This window comes from Pleurodeles waltl, chromosome 10, assembly GCF_031143425.1.
Source record: "Pleurodeles waltl isolate 20211129_DDA chromosome 10, aPleWal1.hap1.20221129, whole genome shotgun sequence".
NCBI lineage: Eukaryota > Metazoa > Chordata > Amphibia > Caudata > Salamandridae > Pleurodeles > Pleurodeles waltl.
This window is the reverse complement of record NC_090449.1, coordinates 167,326,978-167,349,419: the sequence shown is the minus strand read 5'-3', so window position 1 is coordinate 167,349,419 and position 22,442 is coordinate 167,326,978. Positions and strand designations below refer to the sequence as shown.

The 22,442-nt window shown below is 43.9% G+C and overlaps 1 protein-coding gene across 4 annotated transcripts in view; it reads left to right on the top strand.

The window, feature by feature from the left end:
* CACNA1H (calcium voltage-gated channel subunit alpha1 H) overlaps positions 1–22,442 on the top strand; it is a 731,062-nt gene that overhangs the window by 587,276 nt on the left and 121,344 nt on the right. For all 4 annotated transcript variants that reach the window (XM_069210130.1, XM_069210129.1, XM_069210128.1 and 1 more), the window contains exons 24-25: positions 3,012–3,163; positions 19,730–19,839. In XM_069210130.1, coding sequence (XP_069066231.1) covers positions 3,012–3,163; positions 19,730–19,839 — 262 coding nt within the window. The remainder of the gene's footprint in view (positions 1–3,011; positions 3,164–19,729; positions 19,840–22,442) is intronic.

Below are 22,442 nucleotides of genomic sequence, written 5' to 3'. Positions count from 1 at the left end.
TGCATGTTGGGGGTGTGTGCATGTCGGGGTACATGTATGTGCATGTCGGGGTGGGGGTGGGGAGGGGGTTCGTACCACCTCTGGGGGGTGGCAGGGGGGTGGAGGGTGTGGGGGGAGGACTCGGGTGGGTAGTGGGGGGTGGGGGAGACCCCTATCAGTGCCAGGGAAAGAATTCCCTGGCCCGATAGTGCTTACCGCCATGGTTCGCACGGCGGTTCCCGCCCGCAAGAAACCGCGGCGGTAGGCAGGGTCATAATACCCTTGGCGGTCTTGGGACGACCGCCGGGCCGGAGTGCGCAAACTCCAGCCCCGCGGTCATGACCGCCGCGGCGGTCGGAGTGGAGAAGTAGCGGTCGGTCGCGGCGGGGACCGCCGCGGTCAGAATGCCATTTTTAATACCGCCGGTCTGTTCGCGGTCCGACCGCCGTCTCTCCGCCGACCGCCAGGGTCAGAATGAGGGCCATTGTGTACAGAGCTCATACTTACAGTGGACTTAGGTCTTCCCACCATTGGTTGGTTTTCTTTTCAATCTCATTTGATTGGTTCTTATGTAGTGGCTTCCCTTCCCCTTCATGTGATTGTTCCTCCTCTAGATCGTAGCCGCTCTTCTATCTATTTGATCACATGCCTTGTATCCTTCAGCAGCTGACTTCAGGAAACTGCTTTGTTCGTTTTTTGAGCATTCCAAGGGCGTACACGTGCTTTCTTGCTCTCTCACTCATATGCTTCTTACCCACTAAAGATCCCATCGACTGCACACTCAGTGCTGCTCCCCAGCCATACCAGATCATCTTTAAAACCATCACAACAGCTATATATTTTCGATGTGGTTCGACTTCACACCAGACTTTAGCAGTTAGATTTTTTTTCTGTATTCACATGTTGCATGAAATACCGGGTCTTGGCACATCAAGGCAGCATTCAGTGCAGTGAAGGGGCTGGGCTGCTGGAAATCAGCCCAATAGTCTGCTTCAAGCACCAAATGGCTGAAAAATTTGCTTCAGTTCTGAGTCCTGTGGATAACACAATTTGGCATTGACAGATGTTTTCCTTTACATTTTTGCATTCCACATTCCATATTCTTTTTTATATTGGCTCAGGGTTTTCTACTCTAAATGTATTTGAAAAGTAAGCCATGCTGTTTACATAGATTGAAAATATTGAATCCAATGTACATTTTTTAAATACCTTAAGATATGGGTTTGTTTTGCCTCTGACAGTTTGTTTGTTTTTTTTAACCTTTTTTAAACATTGCCTTACAAACAAGTGTTGGTATAGTCAGCAGCTTAGGATGTGAAATCTATTCACTTGACCAAAGCTTGTTTGCTTTCTTTGGGTGATATAGTGTCCATGTTTGTCCTCATTTGTGAATGTATTTATGAGGTGCGCCCAAGAACCTGGGGTGACAGTGAAGTGAGCACAAGGGCAGGTAATGGTAGGCAAACGAATGCCCCATGGGTAATTTCCAACTATGCAACATTTGGATGTCCTATACATTGCCACACAGTATAAAGCGTAAGTTCTAAAACAGAATATATTTGTCTTATGTCAACATTAAATCAAACCCCTGTAAAAAAGAAGTGTGGGACAAGAGACTATGATGACTAGTGTAGGACTGGGGCTTTGAGCACAAATGCATTGTCACAAAACGAGAGTGGCTTACAAAATGCTGTGTTTTAGGTTCCTATCTATGTTTCACCTTAAGTGAAATGGTTAGTGTTGTTAGGCGGCATGGTTTCAGAGCCCCAAGCGAGGCGATATTTCAGAATATGTGTGTTGTACTACTTCTTGAAGTCAGTAAGACACAGGCTACGTGACATCTTTGAATTTTCATTCCAATATTCCGTGTTTAAGGAATATAGAACGTCGAAAATGTTAACCGTTTAATCGTCTCACTCCATAAATATTTTATAGAAACTGTCTTAAAAAGTCCCCTTTCCTTTCCCGACTGTGCCAGAAAATGTAATGAAAGGCCCACTTAAAACTAGCGAAATCAGTTAGTTATCAAATAAATGCCTATTTAGATACACTCCACAGAAAAGGTATAGCACATTGAAAGATACACTTTGCAGGGCAAAGACCAAACAATTAATGAAAACAGAATTAAAGTAGACAGAGTTTGAGACTAAGTTGAAATGAAAGGAAACTGTATACAGAGAAATTACAAAAACTATTCATATCATTCACGAAAAATCCTGAAAAATATTGTTTACAAAATATAGTTTTAGTGACATTTCCCACATTCGTTAGTGACCTGGAGATACACATAATAAACAATTACTACATAACCTTATTCATTTGCATAACTCTACATACAGTTTAACATAAACAAATGGGCATACAAACCCTCAGCTCCATGTTCTTTACCAATCATTTGAAATAACTTAACTCAATCTAACATAACATGACATAACATGACTTAGGAAAGAGTAAAACAACATAACATAACAACATAACATAACCTTCCGACTGCATCTCAGTTTAGACAGCTTGGCTGGGGTAGATAGGACGGATACGTTTGGAAACCTTACCTGAAATAATAACCATCTCCAAGTTCCTTTTGATACTGAGCCACCATGTTAGATAAAATGAGTTCCGCCTTAATAGACTGTAGCATAACCACGCCTTCCCATTTATAACGTTATTAGACTAACGTATCATAAATTATATTCCCCACATATTGCATAAACAGGCCAAAACAGGCAGGGCATGTTTCTGTTTACGTGTCATTTATTATGCTATATTTTGTGTTTCCCAGTTGCAGATTCCCTAAGGGGGCATTTTAAACTCTTCCTGGTAGTTTGGTCAGACTTCTGCCTGGGGTTTCACTGCTGATTTTGTATCTCTTTCTCTGCTTGTCACCTTTTCTCTCTAGATCATGAGAGCAGTCCTGAAGAAAGCCCTGGGTGATGTCCCAGCGGACAATGATACAGTACATTTTATCCCCATGAGCAGTCTGGTCCACTGGATAGTGTGTTAATTGATCGTGTGTGCTCTCTCCTTTTCCCCAGAGGCACAGCGAAGGCCGTACTATGCCGACTACTCCCCCGTCCGGAGGTATATCCATACGCTCTGCACAAGCCACTACTTGGACCTGTTCATCACATTCATCATCGGCATCAATGTCATTACAATGTCCATGGAGCACTACAACCAACCTGAGGTAAGGGATACAATGACTGATTGCCTCCAGTGGCAACCGCTGACAAGGTCAGGAGCACGCACAGTTCTATTATCTCATTCTGTCTGCATTATCTGTTGGTTGAATTCCTAAACAAATTCATTGTGGTATCTTTTCTCTGTGCATGACAGTGCTGATGGATTCAGCAATATATAATATATAAAAACAAACACAATTATACTGATACCTTATTTTTTCCAAGCTGAACACAGGGATTGCAGATGTCTTGAAACCAAATGTATAATTCTTGAGCTTCTTGCTCTCATAGCACACATTGCCTAATTTGTGTCGGTGATTACAGGTGGTGGGCACCAGGACTCATTTTTTGAGGATCTAGACTTTCTGTTCATCATTAGACTTTGAACCAAAGCAAGAGAGAGAAGGGTAGAAAGGGAAGAAAGAGGGAGGAGGAGAAAGATAGGAACAGAGTGGCAAAGGTAGAAACAGATTAAAAGGAATCTGCACAAGCGAGATAAAGGGACATGAGATGGTGGATGGTGGAAGAAAGAGGCTTGAGGTGGAATCAAAAGTAGGCATCCTTGCTATTTAGCAATACTGACAACTGGAAGCGCTGATGGTGAAATCCTAAGGAAAACTTGAACTCCTGCATTTATTTTCTTGTCTAAAAAAAAGTAGGCATTAACGGCATGTAAAGTACATCCACAAGAGGAGCCTCAAAAATGGCCAAATACATACGTGATTGTCAAACATCTTTGTTGAGTGATTGAAATTTTGCTTATGCATATTGAGAGACATACCTTCATATTATCACTTTATTGTGAGCTTTTAGAAATAAAGAAAAAGGCTTAACTTCAACTTCTGTTTATTTTGAAGTGATATCTTCCCTAGGACTGTGGAGGGTAGAAATGACCCTGGACAATATATGTTATGTGTCCAGCATGGAAACGTATGTTTCCCATCTTGTTACTATAAAAGCCATTGAGTATTCAGTAACAGTCTTTACTTAATTATCTCTCTTATTTTATGTTCAGACAAAATAGGTCCTCTTGGCCTTTCAAGATAGATAAAATAAAAGACATTGAGCTGGGTGACAATAAGCATCTTTTATTTCTCTGGTACAAGAATATATTTACAAAAGAATCTTCCCTGAGTTAAAATATATCAACTAATTTCAACCTTGATCACAGAATGTACTAACTGAATTTGAGTTGGTTGCAGCATATAAGGCACTACAGTGCCTCATTATTAGTCGGAAGAGCTATACACAAGTGCTGATATCATAACATAAATAGCATAACATCACCAGCAAGCTAGGTGATTGCAGGACACATGACTGCCAACTCAGATCGTTCAGTGAGAGCCATTGTGCTGGTCAATAATTTAGTTACTGTTTATGAGCTTCTTTAAATTCAAAAACATGCATGGACGTCAATTAGGTGTAGTTGAGGTTTGCATCTGCTACTCTTGGCTGTCCTTTGCTGCTAATGTCACATATGCTTCTGCAAATGGATGTGTTTATCCTGGTCTCCGCAGTATTGAAGGCATGAAGGGTCATGTTTGCTTCCATGAATAGAGCTGCAATAGAGTGACCCTGAAAACAAGCCTCGGAAACAATGTTCCCTCTGACCCCGCCTTGTTACGGCACTGCCGTTGGCCGCACAGACTGAGATCGCTGAATGTGCACACTGAGGCGGTGACTCTTTAATTTTTTTCTTAACATAGTTTGTTGCAAACAAAGGGCCTCATTACGACCCTTGCAGTCTTAAGACCACCAGGGCCGTGGTGGCGGTCGGCCACTGACAATGTGGCGGTCCGAAGGCCACATTACGACCGTGATGGATGCGTCACGGTTGGCCACCAGCAATGCCACTTCTCCTCCACTGGAGGGGCTGGCGGTGCTGGTGGCCCTAATTCACCAGGGCAGCACTGCAATCAGCACTTCCCTGGGGATTATGAGTCCCTTCTCCGCTGGCGTTTACATGGCAGTAGCCCTGCTATGTAAAAGCTGGCAGAGACGGGGTGCAGGCAGTGAAAAGCGCGACGGGTGCTGGTGCACCCTACGCACCGCAGCATTGCCGCTGGATTTATTATGAGCCTGCATCAATGTTGTGGGGTGTTTCCCGTTGGGCCAGCGGGCAGAAACTCTGTAAGCAGGAGTAATTGTGGTAATATTGGTAATTCTGCATCAAAGAGTAATATTGAATTAACAAAACAACTCTGATTACTCTGGCTCAATTGAAATTCCGCCAAGGCCTAATTTCCATCCTATAAGAATATCCTGGACCATAACCATTTAGGAAAGCAGCCTACTGCCCTGCTTCCAGTCCTCAGAAACGGCTTTATTTTTTGGTTTTCAGAGGGAGAGACATTTTCTGAGCACGTGGCATTACGGCCACAGCTGCTGACTCTGGAACTCGGGAACTAGGTATGATCCTCAGCGTCGGCTCAACAGAGTATGATTCTGGACAAATCACTTAAATTCCCTGTTCATAAAACAAATAAGCAGGACCATGTGTAATGTAAATGATGCTCATATAAAGCTCTCCAATGCATTCAGTTTCACTTTGTGCTATATAATTTGCAAACATTGGATAAAAAAAAACACTACTAAACCCTTAAATGCCTATTCCACATGCTGAGCTGCTCAACAGACATTCTCTCTTCTAGACACTTTACTTTGGAAGTCTTTTGAACAAATGACTTAGCTTCAAAGCCATAATTCCATAAAGCAACTGGGGCCCCTTCAACCTGTGTGTGCTTTACTAACCTTTCAGAACTTCCTGTAGCACTTTTGCTAGAAATGGGGTCTCTAGTTGGCTGTCAGTTTACACCCTGTCCAAGTAGAGACCCTCACTCTAGTCAGGGTAAGGGAATCACACTCTTAAGATAATCCCTGCTCACCCTCTTGGTAGCTTGGCATGAGCAGTCAGGCTTATCTCAAAGGCAATGTGTTAAGTATTTGTACCCATGCACAATAACACAGTGACAACACTACAAATGGACACGCCACCAGTTTAGCAAAATAGCCAATATTTATCTACGTAAAACAAAACCAGAATGACAAAAATCCAAAATATACAAGCAAAGATACACATTTTTAAAGGTTAAGTCTCTATAAAAAGCTCAGAGACAAAATAGCTCCAACTGGTGCTACCTTGGCGTCGTTCCCAACAGCCCGACACCACTCACGAGGGATTGTGGTGCCAGCCACGGGGTCGCACGCACCCCAGGTACAGTACCTTAGAAATGAGGCACAGTCAAAGACTTGGCACGAAGGCTCAGAGGTGATGCATCACTAGAGCCGGTACAATGTTGGTTCTGTACTGCTGCGCAGGAGGTGAGGTATCGGTTCCTTACTGCTACGCAGGCAGAGGAGGTGAGGTGTTGGTTCCTTACAGAGGCAGCAGAGGTGAGGTGGCATCGACAGTGAGGCATCAGTTCCTTACAATCCAGTGGTGTTGATTACTCCAGTGAGTCAAGATGCAATGGGGCGAACTCTCGGGTACGTAGTCGCACCACGGGACCACAGGAGTCGTGGCTGAGTCGGGTGTCATGGACGTCGGTGATATAGCACATAGGACTCATGGTGCTGCAGGACTTCAGAGGTGCTGCGGCTGCGTCAGGTCTGCGGTGTCAGTTGCCGTTGTCACACTTCAGCGGGGACCACGCTTTCGGGTGCAGGCAGTGGTGCAGAGTCGAGCAGCGGCACCGGTCCTGGAGTCGTCCAATGTCGATGTGCCTGTTTCTTCTTGTTTTATGCCAGATTTGACTCCCGAACTGAAGTGGACACCAATGGCAAGTCAGGGTCCTCAGTAAGAGAACCCAGGGGCTGGCAAGTGAAGTCTTTGATGTCCCTGAGACTTCTTAACAGGAGGCAAGCTCAGTCCAAGCCCTTTGAGAAACATCACAATCAGGATATACAGCAAAGTCCAGTTGTTCTCCTCTCTAATGCAGAAGCAGCAACTGCACACCAACCCAGCAAACACATACAGCAAAGGGTCAGTACTCCTCCTCATAGCTCTTCAGCTCTTCTCCTTGGTAGAGTCTCCTCTTGATCCAGAAGTGTTCTAAAAGTCGGCGGCTTTGGGTCCAATACTTATACTCATTTCTGCCCTTGAAGTAGGCAAACTTCAAAGGAAAGTCTTTGTAATGCACAAGACCCTGCCTTTCCTGCGCTGGTCCCAGACAAACTCCAGAGGGTTGGAGACTGCATTGTGTAAGGACAGGCACAGTCTTATTCAGGTGCAAGTGTGAGCTCCTCCCACCACTCTAGCCCAGGAAGACCTGTCAGGATATGCAAAGATCAGCTCTCTTTGTATGATTGTCTAGAGTGAATTCACAACCAGCTCAACTGTGCCAGGCAGAGGCACAGAATGGTTAAACAAGAAAATGCAAATTTTCTAAAAGTGGCATTTTCAAAAATACAAGTTAAAAACCACCATTGCTACAAAATTGGAAAATTAAGCTTAAGAGATATTTCAAGGCAATCCCCATGTTAACCTATGGGAGAGATAGGCCTTTCAATAGCGAAAACCGAATTGGGCAGTACCTCACTATCAGGAGATGTAAAACACACCAGTACATGTCATGCATTTTAAATACACTGCACCCTGCCTATGGGGCTACCGTGGGCCTACCTTAGGGGTGCTCTACATGTACTAAAAGGAAAGGTTTGGGCCTGGCAAGTACGTGCACTCCCCAGGTCGACATGGCAGTTTAAAACTGCACACAGACACTACAGTGGCACATTTGAGGCATGTTTGCAGGGCTACTCACGTGGGAAGTACAATCAGTACTGCAGGCCCACAAGTAGCATTTTATCTACAGTCCGTGGGCACACAGGGTTAACTATACCAGGGACTTACTAGCGAATTAAATATGCTAATCATGGATAATCAATCATAATCACAATTTACACAAGAAGCACTTGCACTTAAGCACTGATCAGCAGTGCTAAAGTGCCCAGAGTACCAAAACCAGCAAAAACGAAATCCAGAACACAGTAAAAAATACAGGAGGCAGGGGCAAAAAGACAAGGGAAACCACGCAAAGGATGCCAGGTTTAACAGTTATGAAGATTTGGTTTTGTAAATCAAATAAGCCATAATGTAAGCACCAAAAGTCATAATGATATCAAGTAGTTAAAAGACTTGCATAAAGGCAATAAGTTTATTTGGAACCATGGTGAGAAGATCTCTGTTTCCTGTGATATTCTTTTGTTGAAGTAACATTGGAGCCTTTTATTAAACCATTTCTAAGGCCAGAATAGTGCCATCTGGAAATGACATCATTGGAGTGAGTAAGCCCTCAAGCAAGAATCGCAGCAGAGGATAAACTGTAGCTTAGAAGTACACGGCTTGGAGGAGTGATTTGCGACACCTTTAACCGCTTAGGTGCGGGCGTCAGCCACTGGCCGACGCCCACACACCCTCCCTGGTGCGGGTCACGACCAGTGGCCGACACCAGGAAGGGCATTAATAAATCCTCGGGTGCGTCGCACCCGAGGATTTTTCTTTTTTTTTTTTTCTTCCCTGGGGAGACACGGAAGCTACCGTGTCTCCCCCCGTCCCCCACCCACCCCTTTGCTGACGTTGCAAAGGTGTTTTCCCCATCAAAGCAGGAAGCAGCCTTGCGGCCGCTTCCTGCTTTGATGGGGAAAACGGCCTTTTACACGTTCGGGAAGGCCTCGTAAGAAAGGGGAGAGTCTCCCCTTTCTTACGAGGCCTTCCTGAAAGTGTTTCCTGGCCCCCGATGCAGCTGTGATCGGGGGCCAGGAAACCCCACTAGACACCAGGGATTTTCACTTTTGGGGGGCGGCCCCCCCAGAAAACGGGCCGCCCCCCCGGCATAATTTTATTTATTTTTTTAAAAGTAGGAGCCCCCTGGGGGGGGGGGGGTGCGATCGTGCCCCCTGGGGGGGGGGGGCGCGATCGTGCCCCCCCCAGGGGATTTTTTTTTTGTTTAAAAAAAAAAAAAATGAAATGACAGGGGGTCGCCCGTGGGCAGGGTGACCCCCTGTGGGGGCATTTTTTTTTTAGATGTTGTAGGGTTTCCCTGGGGGCCATTTTGGCCCCCAAGGAAACCATACAACTACTTAAAAAAAATATATGTATATATCTATGTATATATCTATGTAGATAGATATATCTAGGTACATGGATATATCTATAGATATATCTATGTAGATATATATATGTATATATATATATATATATTTATATATATATATATATAGAGGTAGATCTGTATCAAAGAGATTTATAAAGCGCGCTACTCACCTGTGAGGGTCTCAAGGCGCTGGGGGGGGAGGACGGGGGGAGGGAAAGGGGCTGGGAGGTTCACTGTTCAAAAAGCCAGGTTTTGAGGCCCTTCCTGAAAAGAAGTAGGTTTTGGGTCTTGCGAAGGTGGGTTGTGAGTGCGTTCCAGGTTTTGGGTGCAATGTAGGAGAAGGATCTGCCCCCGGTGGTGGTGTGTTTGATGCGGGGGACAGAGGCGAGAGAGAGGTCAGCTGAGCGGACTTTTCGTGTGAGGGTGTGGAATGTGACTCTCGTTGAGGTAGGCAGGGCCTGTGTTGTGGAGTGATTTGTGTGCGAGGATGAGGATCTTGAAGGTGATCCTTTTGTCAATGGGGAGCCAGTGGAGGGATTTGAGGTGTGGAGAGATGTGTTGGTGTCGGCGGAGGTCGAGGATGAGTCGTGCTGCTGAGTTCTGGATGCGTGTAGTTTGCACTTGAGTTTTAGAGTGGTGCCGGCGTAGAGGGCGTTTCCGTAATCAAGCCTGCTGCTGATGAGTGCGTGAGTGACAGTTTTTCTGGTCTCTGTGGGGATCCATTTGAATGTTTTTCAGTATACGGAGTTTGTTGAAGCATGAGGAGGTAAGAGCGTTGATTTGTTGGGTCATCGAGAGGGAGGAGTCTAGGATGATGCTGAGGTTGCGTGCGTGGTTGGCGGGGGTGGGTGCAGGGCCTAGCGTGGTGGGCCACCATGGGGGTTCCCAGGTGTTTTTGTGTGGGCCAAAGAGGATTATTTCGGTTTTGCTTGAGTTGAGTTTCAGGTGGTTGGCTGTCATATATATATCACTTTTGTCAATATGTGTGTGGTTTCCCTGGGGGGAGAAGGGTCCGACTTGTCTAGTGGCAGTTTTAGTGCCATAAAGAAGCGCAGAAGGTTTATATGCCTACTGCAAAGAGCACATCTGTATTTTATGTAAATAGCTGAGTACATTAGTAAAGTCTATGGAGAGATGAAGGGCACTTTTGCTGGGTGGTAATGAGGGAATCCGAGGAGGAGGGAGTGGGAGCACCAATAATGATTGTTGGACTGGGCGCAGGAGGTGCTAAAGACTGTGACGAATGGTATGTGACAAGGTGTTTTTTGAGTGTCTTGAAAGTACGTGCTGATTGAGGGAAGAAGCGCAGGTAAGGTGGCCTCTACTGTTGCACGTATCTCACACACACCATCGATTTTGTGACTGTCTACGTAGGCTAGTGTTTTAGAGCAACAGTTTAGCCAATAGCAGAGATGGCATCTTGATGGATGACTGCTGCCTGCACTCGGGTTATAGAGGACCGCTCTGACATAGGATCAGAGACTGAGACATCAGATACTGAGACAGCATCTGAGGGATAGGACAATGGCGCAGACTCTGGGAGTGATTTTTCAGTCAGAGGAGTCCCATTCGAAAACTCCTCTTCCAGTACATTATGAGGGAGGTGATGAGGACAGTCCTGCTGTCCCTTCGCAAGCTGTTCGTGCAACTGGGTAATAGTGGGTTAGGCCAACCCAGAGAGCAGGTGAATGCGGCGGCAAGCAGAGAGAGAGTGCTCTCTTGGGAGCTCACCAATTTAGTTCAGCCCCAAATTCCACCACCCAAATCATATTGTGGAGACATCAAAATTGTCTATGGCAAAACAAACTGGTTTTGTAAGGCAGGCACCTGTGTTTTTGGTCCTGGATTCGGCGGCCATATAGAGAAACACACTAAACCCAAACATTTCTGGAAACTAGACATTCGGGGGAGTCCACAGAGGTGTGACTTGTGTGGATTCCCCAAAGTTTTCTTACCCAGAATACCCTGCAAAGCTGAAATGTTGAAAAAAAACTCTATTTTTCTCGCATTTCTGTCACACAAACTACAGGAATATGCTGGGATCCACAACATTCCTACCACCCAGTGACTCCTCACCTGTCCAGATAAAAACACTACCCCACTTGAGTGCCTACACCTAGTGCCTGTGTCAGGAATGGATCACCCCAGGGTCAACAGCTGCCTCACGTAAGGACCAACATTGACCGTTGTGTGATCTATTCCTGTCGCAGGCACCAGGCCTAACCACACAAGTGAGGTATCATATTTATCGGGAGACTTGGGGGAACGCTGGGTAGAAGGAAATTTGTGGCTCCTCTCAGATTCCAGAACTTTCTGTCACCGAAATGAGAGGAAAACGTGTTATTTTAGCCACATTTTGAGGTTTGCAAAGGATTCTGGGTAACAGAACCTGGTCCGAGCCCCACAAGTCACCTCATCTTGGATTCCCCTGGGTTTCTAGTTTTCAAAAATGTGCTGGTTTGCTAGGTTTTCCCAGGTGCCGGCTGAGCTAGAGGCCAAAATCCACAGGTAGGCACTGTATTCTATGAAAAAATGTGATGTGTCCACGTTCTGTTTTGGGGCATTTCCTGTCGCGGGCGCTAGGCCTACCCACACAAGTGAGGTATAATTTTTATCGGGAGACTTAGGGGAACGCCGGGTGGAAGGAAATTTGTGGCTCCTCTCAGATTCCAGAACTTTCTGTCACCGAAATGTGAGGAAAACTTGTTTTTTTAGCCACTTTTTGAGGTTTGTAAAGGATTCTGGGTAATAGAACCTGGTCCGAGCCCCGCAAGTCACCCCTCCTTGGATTCCCCTAGGTCTCTAGTTTTCAGAAATGCACAGGTTTGGTAGGTTTCCCTAGGTGCCGGCTGAGCTAGAGGCCAAAATCTACAGGTAGGCACTTCTCAAAAAACACCTCTGTTTTCTTCCAAAAATTTTGATGTGTCCACGTGGCGCTTTGGGGCGTTTCCTGTCGCAGGCGCTAGGCCTACCCACACAAGTGAGGTATCATTTTTATCGGGAGACTTGGGGGAACGCCGGGTGGAAGGAAATTTGTGGCTCCTCTCAGATTCCAGAACTTTCTGTCACCGAAATGTGATGAAAACTTGTTTTTTTAGCCACTTTTTGAGGTTTGCAAAGGATTCTGGGTAACAGAACCTGGTCCGAGCCCCGCAAGTCACCCCTCCTTGGATTCCCCTAGGTCTCTAGTTTTCAGAAATGCACAGGTTTGGTAGGTTTCCCTAGGTGCCGGCTGAGCTAGAGGCCAAAATCTACAGGTAGGCACTTCTCAAAAAACACCTCTGTTTTCTTCCCAAAATTTGGATGTGTCCACGTTGCGCTTTGGGGCGTTTCCTGTTGCAGGTGCTAGGCCTACCCACACAAGTGAGGTATCATTTTTATCGGGAGACTTGGGGGAACGACGGGTGGAAGGAAATGTGTGGCTCCTCTCAGATTCCAGAACTTTCTGTCACCGAAATGTGAGGAAAACTTGTTTCTTTAGCCACTTTTTGAGGTTTGCAAAGGATTCTGGGTAACAGAACCTGGTCCGAGCCCCGCAAGTCACCCCTCCTTGGATTCCCCTAGGTCTCTAGTTTTCAGAAATGCACAGGTTTGGTAGGTTTCCCTAGGTGCCGGCTGAGCTAGAGGCCAAAATCTACAGGTAGGCACTTCTCAAAAAACACCTCTGTTTTCTTCCAAAAATTTGGATGTGTCCACGTTGCGCTTTGGGGCGTTTCCTGTCGCAGGCGCTAGGCCTACCCACACAAGTGAGGTATCATTTTTATCGGGAGACTTGGGGGAACGCCGGGTCGAAGGAAATTTGTGGCTCCTCTCAGATTCCAGAACTTTCTGTCACCGAAATGTGAGGAAAACTTGTTTTTTTAGCCACTTTTTGAGGTTTGCAAAGGATTCTGGGTAACAGAACCTGGTCCGAGCCCCGCAAGTCACCCCTCCTTGGATTCCCCTAGGTCTCTAGTTTTCAGAAATGCACAGGTTTGGTAGGTTTCCCTAGGTGCCGGCTGAGCTAGAGGCCAAAATCTACAGGTAGGCACTTCTCAAAAAACACCTCTGTTTTCTTCCAAAAATTTGGATGTGTCCACGTTGCGCTTTGGGGCGTTTCCTGACACAGGTGCTAGGCCTACCCACACAAGTGAGGTATCATTTTTATCGGGAGACTTGGGGGAACGCCGGGTGGAAGGAAATTTGTGGCTCCTCTCAGATTCCAGAACTTTCTGTCACCGAAATGTGAGGAAAACTTGTTTTTTTAGCCACTTTTTGAGGTTTGCAAAGGATTCTGGGTAACAGAACCTGGTCCGAGCCCCGCAAGTCACCCCTCCTTGGATTCCCCTAGGTCTCTAGTTTTCAGAAATGCACAGGTTTGGTAGGTTTCCCTAGGTACCGGCTGAGCTAGAGGCCAAAATCTACAGGTAGGCACTTCTCAAAAAACACCTCTGTTTTCTTCCAAAAATTTGGATGTGTCCACGTTGCGCTTTGGGGCGTTTCCTGTCACAGGTGCTAGGCCTACCCACACAAGTGAGGTATCATTTTTATCGGGAGACTTGGGGGAACGCCGGGTGGAAGGAAATTTGTGGCTCCTCTCAGATTCCAGAACTTTCTGTCACCGAAATGTGAGGAAAACTTGTTTTTTTAGCCACTTTTTGAGGTTTGCAAAGGATTCTGGGTAACAGAACCTGGTCCGAGCCCCGCATATCACCCCTCCTTGGATTCCCCTAGGTCTCTAGTTTTCAGAAATGCACAGGTTTGGTAGGTTTCCCTATGTGCCGGCTGAGCTAGAGGCCAAAATCTACAGGTAGGCACTTTGGAAAAAACAGCTGTGTTTTCTATAAAAAAAATAGGATGTGTCCATGTTGTGTTTTGGGGCATTTCCTGTCGCGGGCACTAGGCCTACCCACACAAGTGAGGTATCATTTTTATCGGGAGACTTGGGGGAACATAGAATAGCAAAGCAAGTGTTATTGCCCCTTATCTTTCTCTACATTTTTTCCTTCCAAATATAAGAGAGTGTGTAAAAAAGACGTCTATTTGAGAAATGCCCTGCAATTCACATGCTAGTATGGGCACCTCGGAATTCAGCGATGTGCAAATAACCACTGCTCCTCAAAACCTTATCTTGATCACATTTTGGAAATGCAAAGGTTTTCTTGATACCTCTTTTTCACTCTTCATATTTCAGCAAATGAATTGCTGCATACCCAGTAAAGAATGAAAACCAACTGCAGGGTGCAGCTCATTTATTGGCTCTGGGTACCTAGGGTTCTTGATGAACCTACAAGCCCTTTATATCCCCGCAACCAGAAGAGTCCAGCAGACAAAACGGTATATAGCTTTCAGAAATCTGACATCGCAGGAAAAAGTTACAGAGTAAAACATAAAGAAAAATGGCTGTTGTTTTCAGCTCAATTTCAATATTTTTTTATTTCAGCTGTTATTTTCTGTAAGAAAACCTTGTAGGATCTACACAAATGACCCCTTGCTGAATTCAGAATGTTGTCTAGTTTTAGCATTCTGGGATCCAGCATTGGTTTCACACCCATTCCTGTCACTAACTGGAAGGAGGCTGAAAGCACCAAACATAGTAAAAATGGGGTATGTCCCAGTAAAAGCCAAATTTGTGTTGAAAAATGTGGTTTTATGATTCAAGTCTGCCCGTTCCTGAAAGGTGGGAAGATAGTGATTTCAGCACCAGAAACCCTTTGTTGATGGCATTTTCAGGGAAAAAACCACAAGCCTTCTTCGACAGCCCTTTTTTCCCATTTTTTTGGAAAAAACAAAATTTTCACTGTATTTTGGCTATTTTCTTGGTCTCCTCCAGGGGAAACCACAAACTCTGGGTACCATTAGAATCCCTAGGATGTTGGAAAAAAAGGACGCAGATTTGGCGTGGTTAGCTTATGTGGACAAAAAGTTATGAAGCCCTAAGCGCGAACTACCCCAAATAGCCAAAAAAGGGCTCAGCACTGGGGGGGAAAAGGCCCAGCAGCTAAGGGGTTAAATGGAGAAAATGCTTCCCTGTCACGCAGAAATGTGCCTGCTGCCTGAGTCAGCCATTACGGCGCAGCTGGGGAATGGAGCTGGGCTGCACACCTGATAACTGGCTGAAAACTGATAATTTAGCAGACCTAAGCGCATGGCTGGAGAGAAGCAGAGTACAGGGAAATTAGTCACACGTTTAAATGATGATTTATTACTTGCTATTCTTACAGCACATATGTATATATATAAATATGCTTGTATTGCATTGGTAAGCATTCTAATTGCATGTTTGCTAATGCTTTCAAAGATTTTAGTTCACAGATTTATTTTTCTTAATTCACCACTGGCCTTTGGACTCATGGGTTTGCAATATAGGACCATGTAATATAGGTACCCACTGTGTAAAATATATGTATATAGATATATAGTTGTTTTCCTGTGTAAAGTAATTGTTACATGCAATCTGTGAGCCAGTAAACATTTTTAGCTTTTTCTTGCCAGTTTTGATGTACTCCGGTAAAAAACTGAAATTTGAATAGGTGACAGTGTGTTTATAAGTACAGCTGCTCTTAATAATGTTTTATTGGGTTACATTTATGTTTACTGTCCATACTCAAAGCTAGCAGGAAATGGACAATCCAATCACTCTCCCTATAAATTCTAGTATATTTGTGAATATCATGTTACACATATATTACATATTTATATGGTGTTGATCGTCACTGTGTAGTTATAGTATCTATAGGAAGAGCATTTTTATTTTGCTAACGACTCTAGTGCTGTTTGATGAATCTGCATGACACCTTCCAAAAATGGAGGCCCATATTTATACTCAGTTTGCGCTAAATTGCGTAATTTTTTTAACGCTCATTCAGCGAAAATCGAACTCCATAATTATACCTTTGCGCTAGACATGTCTAGCACCAAAGTTGTGGAGTTATCATTGTTTTCTGAACGTGAAAACCTACCTTGCGTAAATGAGATGCAAGGTAGGCGCTCCTGTCCAGAAAAGGTCGATATGGCCTTTGCGCCATATTTATCCCCCCATGCTAAAATCCAGCAAGGGGGATGGGGGCCTCAAATAATGGTGCTAAGTGCATTTAACGTCTGGGTATGGGCGTAAGGGGACCTGTAGACATACTTCCATGGTCAGAGACCATGGAAAGTGCCCACAGGTGCCCTTCCCTGGCCCCAGGGACACCTCCACCCACACCAGAGGGACACCACAGGATGGAAGACCCATCTCAGGTAAGTCCCGGTAAGTATTTTTTTTTCCCCACTCGGTGGCCCCCAGCAGGGGTCTGGCCCCAATGGCCATGCCCAGGGAACATTCATCCCCTGGGCATGGCCATTGGGGTGGTGGGCATGGCTCCTGTCTTTCCTAAGACAAGAGCCATGTCCATGAGGGTTGTGCACTGGAAAATGGTGCTACACTGCTTAGAGGCATTTTTCAGGACATTAGCGCCAGCTAGCGCCATTCCATAAATATGGTGCCTGGCCGGCGTCTTGTAATGGCGTTAGCCGGCACTATACTTTTTCACGCAAAACTGCGCTAGCGCAGTTTTGCATGAAAAAGTATAAATCTGATCCGGAGTTTGTTCTTCTCAGCTCCTTCAAGTAAAGTTTCATGGTTATCGATTAGGCAGAAGCCATGAAAAAGTGTCATGGCTCAACATTGATTTTCCATATTAATTCCAGAAACTCTGCTCTCAGATACAGAAAAAATGACTGAACAGGATTACACCAAATGTGGCAGAACATTTGACTTTTACCCAAAAAGCATACATTTCATTATGTGTTGTAAGTCCTTTTAGGGTTTTTGAGAAATTTGCATTTAAGATGTGATAGAATGGTCATGAAATGGTTTAAAAGTTAGGTATATCTAGATGGTTGATTCTGCAGGAGTCCCACAGGAGTCTCACGGTCAACAAAATTTAAAAAATAGGACCGTCTGATTGGCAGTGGGAGAATTTTCTCCCTCAAGTCATTTTAGTTGCGCTAAGGTATTGAATGATCTGTTTGGCTTGCTGAAATTGAGAAAAATTTTGCTTCTCCTATTACAGGACACTGTCACGGTCCCTGTGTCCCGAAATTACAAAGAAGACCATAAATATGGCAAAGTAGAGATACCCTGTCCCCCTGGTAGTCCTGGTGGGTGTCCAGAGTGGTCACATATTCCAGCAGAATTTCCACCAGCATTGTTGAACATTGGCATGATAACCATCAAAAAATGTCTCCTTGAAAGTGGTTTCTCCTTTAGTCAATACAGAAACGTAATTAAAAAAAGAAAACTCTTATGTCCTGGTATCCCAACTCTAAATACAGCAAATTGTTAACAGCAGCTTGTCAGAGGTTGTATGCCTGGTCATGCAAACTCTAAATGTGGCATTAAATGTCCATATGTGTAAACATGATGGACCTGATAATGAGAAGTACAGTGGTTCACTACTTAAGTTTATATTGTGAGAAAACAATGGTCCTGATTTTACCAGTCAGGCTAGGACTTCGTCACAGGCACAGCCCAGACTCATGCCTGCCTTTTTCTTGTTCATAGGGGAGCGTGGAATGATCTCCTCTGACATCCCATAGCCTCCCCTTCTCCCTGCCTCCCTCCCTATCCCAAACAGGCTTTTATTCCCAATTGCCTCCTGCTCAAAGCTTTGGTAGCAGAATTGTATTTTCATTGGACTCACTGTCAACAGACTTGTCCCCAGCTACACTGTCTGCTTGTTCAATCAACCTTGTGGGATATTGTCCACCTGAACAGGAAATGTTTTCAGGCCATTCTTGAAGGACAGAAGAACATTCTTGGTCAACAGCTGTGCTACTGGGTGTCATCGGTGTGGCAAGGGGGAGAAAATATCTTCAAAAGACACATAACATGGCCACAATTCACCTAATTCCTCATTAAACGTTTGTAGAGGCTTTCATCTTCGTTCCTCAATATGATCATGAACCTTTCCAGTGTCTTACAATATCCTGATAGTATACAGCAGTGGGGACTTTATCCCATATATTACAGTAAAGAATGTCATTGACGTCAGGTGAATTGAATTTACCTTTGCATATTTGAAAGCCAAACAAAAAGAATGCAACTGTACACCCGACCATTGTGCTATGAAAACTGCAGTCAGGCAAGCCTGTCTCAGAAACCAAGCCTGGCTGTCCATTTAAGCCACTATCAATTTTTCATTCCCATGCCTCACATACAAGATCATGGAATGCACAGTACCTAACTACTTACAGGGAGGAATCACTAGCTACTCTCGTAGACATTCTTTCTTTCTAGAACAACCTTCCAGAAACAACTGTAAATCAAAAGGAAGCACACCCTTCTCGGTCACAAACTATCATCCATAAAACTACCTTCCTCCAATCCATCATGGCATCCTAAACCTCTTTGACATTAGGGAAAATTGAAAAACCCATGTTTTTTAGATCACCCTCTCATGACTTAGAAAGCTTCAAGGTGCAGCAAAAGAAAAAAGTCTGCACCAAATAAACTAGAGAAGCAACCATGAACAATGGACTCCCACCCTCTACTGAACTTAGGTGTCTAGCAGAACTTGATGGCAACTCTAGACTTCACAAAGCTTTCATGGTGGCAATGACAATGTAATATGTAACACATGCTACAGAACAGGTACATAAACTGATGCATAATCTGATATGACAAACTAGCCTATAAAATGTGTTATAAAATTTCAACCCATGCAACTGTTTAGCCTCAACCACTAACAGCTTTACCACAATCTCAGAACACTTTGGAATCACACTCTAGATCTCTAGGACTGTCCTAAAACAATATATAAATAGACAAATGAAAAAACAGGCCAACACGAAAATATGTAGAGCAGGCTTCTCCAGCGAGTAGCTTGTGAGCTACTGGTAGCTCTCCGGCTACCTCAGAGTAGCTCTCCTGTATGCAGCCCAGCATACTAAATTAGCAACTTTTGCTTGGTTGAATTAATGTGCATATACCAAAATTGAAAGGTTTGTATTTGAGGTGAAAATGTGTGTATTTTCTGTACCCATTATTTAAAAAATATATTTATAGCTGATATTTGAATGTTATATCATGCAGCAATGGTAGACTTATTACTACCATTATTCCCTTTGTGCTAGGGGGCATTGAAGCTGTGGCTGTTACGTATTTTCATTTCTGTTGGCAATCTTGCACTGAAGTAATCACAGCTGGTAATCTTGCATAGGGTGACCACCAATGTACTCTTGTCTACAGTGTACAAGACTAATAATTTTAGTAGCCTGGGATGCCCTTCATTAAACAAAAGTAGATCTCATTGTGAAAAGTTTGCATACCCCTGATTTAGAGCATATGTAGAGCATTGAACATGATTGTGTCGATGAATATAATATAAAATTATGTATGTACAAAGGATCGCTTTACGCTATATAGTTTTTTAATGAGTATCAACAGGGATTTTTCCAAGACTAGACGGAAACCCTTCTCACTGTTTCCCTTCTCATTTCTGACTCTCTCTGCAGTCCCTGGAAGAAGCCCTGAAGTACTGCAATTATGTTTTCACCATCGTGTTCGTCTTTGAGGCTGTCCTGAAGCTGGTGGCATTTGGATTCAGAAGATTCTTTAAAGACAGGTATGATACTTGGAGCTGGCATCTGCTACAAGTCTGTACTATTTCAGGGGATCCATTACACTGGTAGCACCATTATTTTCGAATTATTAAACATTCACTGGTTCACTGAAATTTTCTACCAACATTTTTATTTGGGCTAACAAACTGGTACTAAATTGCGTTTTTGCACCAATTTGCCAGTGCAAATCCTTTGTAGAACATACCAGCCAATACACATATCAATGAAAACGTGTCCCAGAAGAGTGATATATATCTAGATCTATATATTTCATAGGTACACCTTCTTAATGAATGTTTGCCAGTGGTTTCAAAACTCATATTTAAAAACAAGAGGTCTGAAAGTGAATTATTTCCTGTAAATTCCTGTAAATCATGAAATCACAGTGTTAAATTCATTTGCAGGATATAACTTCCCTAAACAAATAAGAAGGTAAATGGATAGTTAGCACATCAGTTGACTTTAGTTGCTGGTGTGAAAAAAAAAAATTCCCAATGACAGTGCTGCTCTCACAATGACCGTGCTGTACCCAGAGCATTACTCATCACACTTGACAAGCACACCCTTGAATGCCCATCCCTCTTGCAACCATATAGCAATGAGTCTGACCCAGTGTTTGTAAATGCAGAACTCTTCAAAAACATATGCTTTCCCGTATTACACTTTATTATCTTTCTTTAAACATGTCTTGTTGAAACAGCACTTTAGTGTCAAAGTACTCCAAAAGAAAAGCACATTTTAGACTGCATGTCTACAATTTGCTTTGCATTTCAAATTTAGCCTATAAAACACAGTGTTGCATAAGCACTATCACTAACCACAACAAAAGCACAAAGTACTCAAAACATGGGCAAACATACCTGCAGTCTCAAGCAACAGCAGGACACACAGAGACCAGGCTCTGTGGTCACCCCCTGCTGTGTACTGCTGACAGCTGTGCACAACAGGGGGTAGGTCGTTGGCTTTGGGTCCTCTGCAGGGCCTGGCCGCTGGCCTGGCAGTCAGCCAATGACAGCACATGGTCAAAGACTGTGTGCAGCAGGGGGACTGCCGCCTGTGGGGTGTTGGAGACAAAACCAGGACAGAGGCCAACCCACAGCTGCACATAGCAGAGGATGAGTTGGAAGAATGATCAAAAATGATTGAAAATCCCTTGAAATTAAAAAATGATTAAAAATCCCTTGAAACTCACTGAAAGAAACCATGGTTAAAGTGGTGCTATAGTTAGGCAGGGTAATAAGATTTGCCCTTAAAGTGATGTTATAGATAGGTATAGAAATAATATCTTCCTTACATTAAAAAAAACAAATATTCTCCAAAAAACAAAGGTCAAAGTGATGTTATAGTTAGGTATGATAATCAGATTCTTAGTTTACATTTTTAAAAAAATCATAGAAATTCACTGAAAAAACAAAGGTTAGAGTGCCATTATAGTTAGGTGTTGCAAAAAGATAAAAACGAATGCTTAAAAAACAAAAAACACTGAATTTCACCAGATGACCAGCCCATCCAAGCAATGGTGAACCGTGAAGAACCCATGATCACCAATGGATGAGGTGGACTTAACCCAGTGCCATCTTTCTCTTTTGACTACGTCATACATGTACTTTTTAGGTCAAAGCTACACACAACTTTAGGTCTCTGTTGCAAAAACGATTGTTTCTACTACGTATATTACATGTCGAGCCTCTAAATTATGGCTTAGTAGTCTCAGTTGTTTTCTCTTGATTCAACATCTTTTCATCATTTTCTTGTGTGTGTCTCACCCAGGAACATTTCAACATCACAATGTTTGGATTTTATGAGTTTCATACACCCACTGATTATATGAGGGGACTATTGCTTTATCCTTGAAAACCCTGTGGGATGTGTATATATTTCTGTGGTCTGTGGCCTCTCTCTTGCTCACTTGATATTCCACTCCCCACATGATCTCTGTTAACTCCTCCTTCGCCTTCTCGAAGCTCCACCTTAAGCTCCCTATTTTCAATTTTTGTTTACTAGCGCTTAGAAGTTGCAAAGTGCTACTGAACTTCTACCTTCCTTTTTTGAGCTGCATGCACTATCTTTCAGTTTTATTTACTGGTCTAAAATGGACATCCGTCACGATAGAAAAGTGAAATAAAAATGCCGAAATGGCCGCCGAAGCACCAATATGTACTTGCATGCATCCTGCATACACACACATATGACTGCGTAAACATGGTGGGCATTTTGGAATGCCTTTCCTTAATAGAAAAGAAAAAAAATTGTTCTGGCCTGTAAGGGTGCTGTTTTCTCAGCACCAGAACTGCTTTGTGCTGCTTTATATTGCTATACATCAAGGGAACTTGATGAGGTGGATAAGAGGAAACACCCTGTGTTTCTAAACTCTGCTACCCGTATCTCATGCTCTGTCCTCGGGAATTACCAAGTTAGTCAAAGCGTTTGATGTGCTGTGACACGTATTTCATTGAAAGCATGGAAACAGCTCTCTGCTTCATCTGTGCACAAAATGTATGATACACCCTCTGATTGGATTTTCCAGCCCAATAGTGTTAGGCAGTGCTTAGGTTTTGTAAATAAAAACGTGCCGGTGCCCAAAGCCCTCCTCTTAAACATGTGG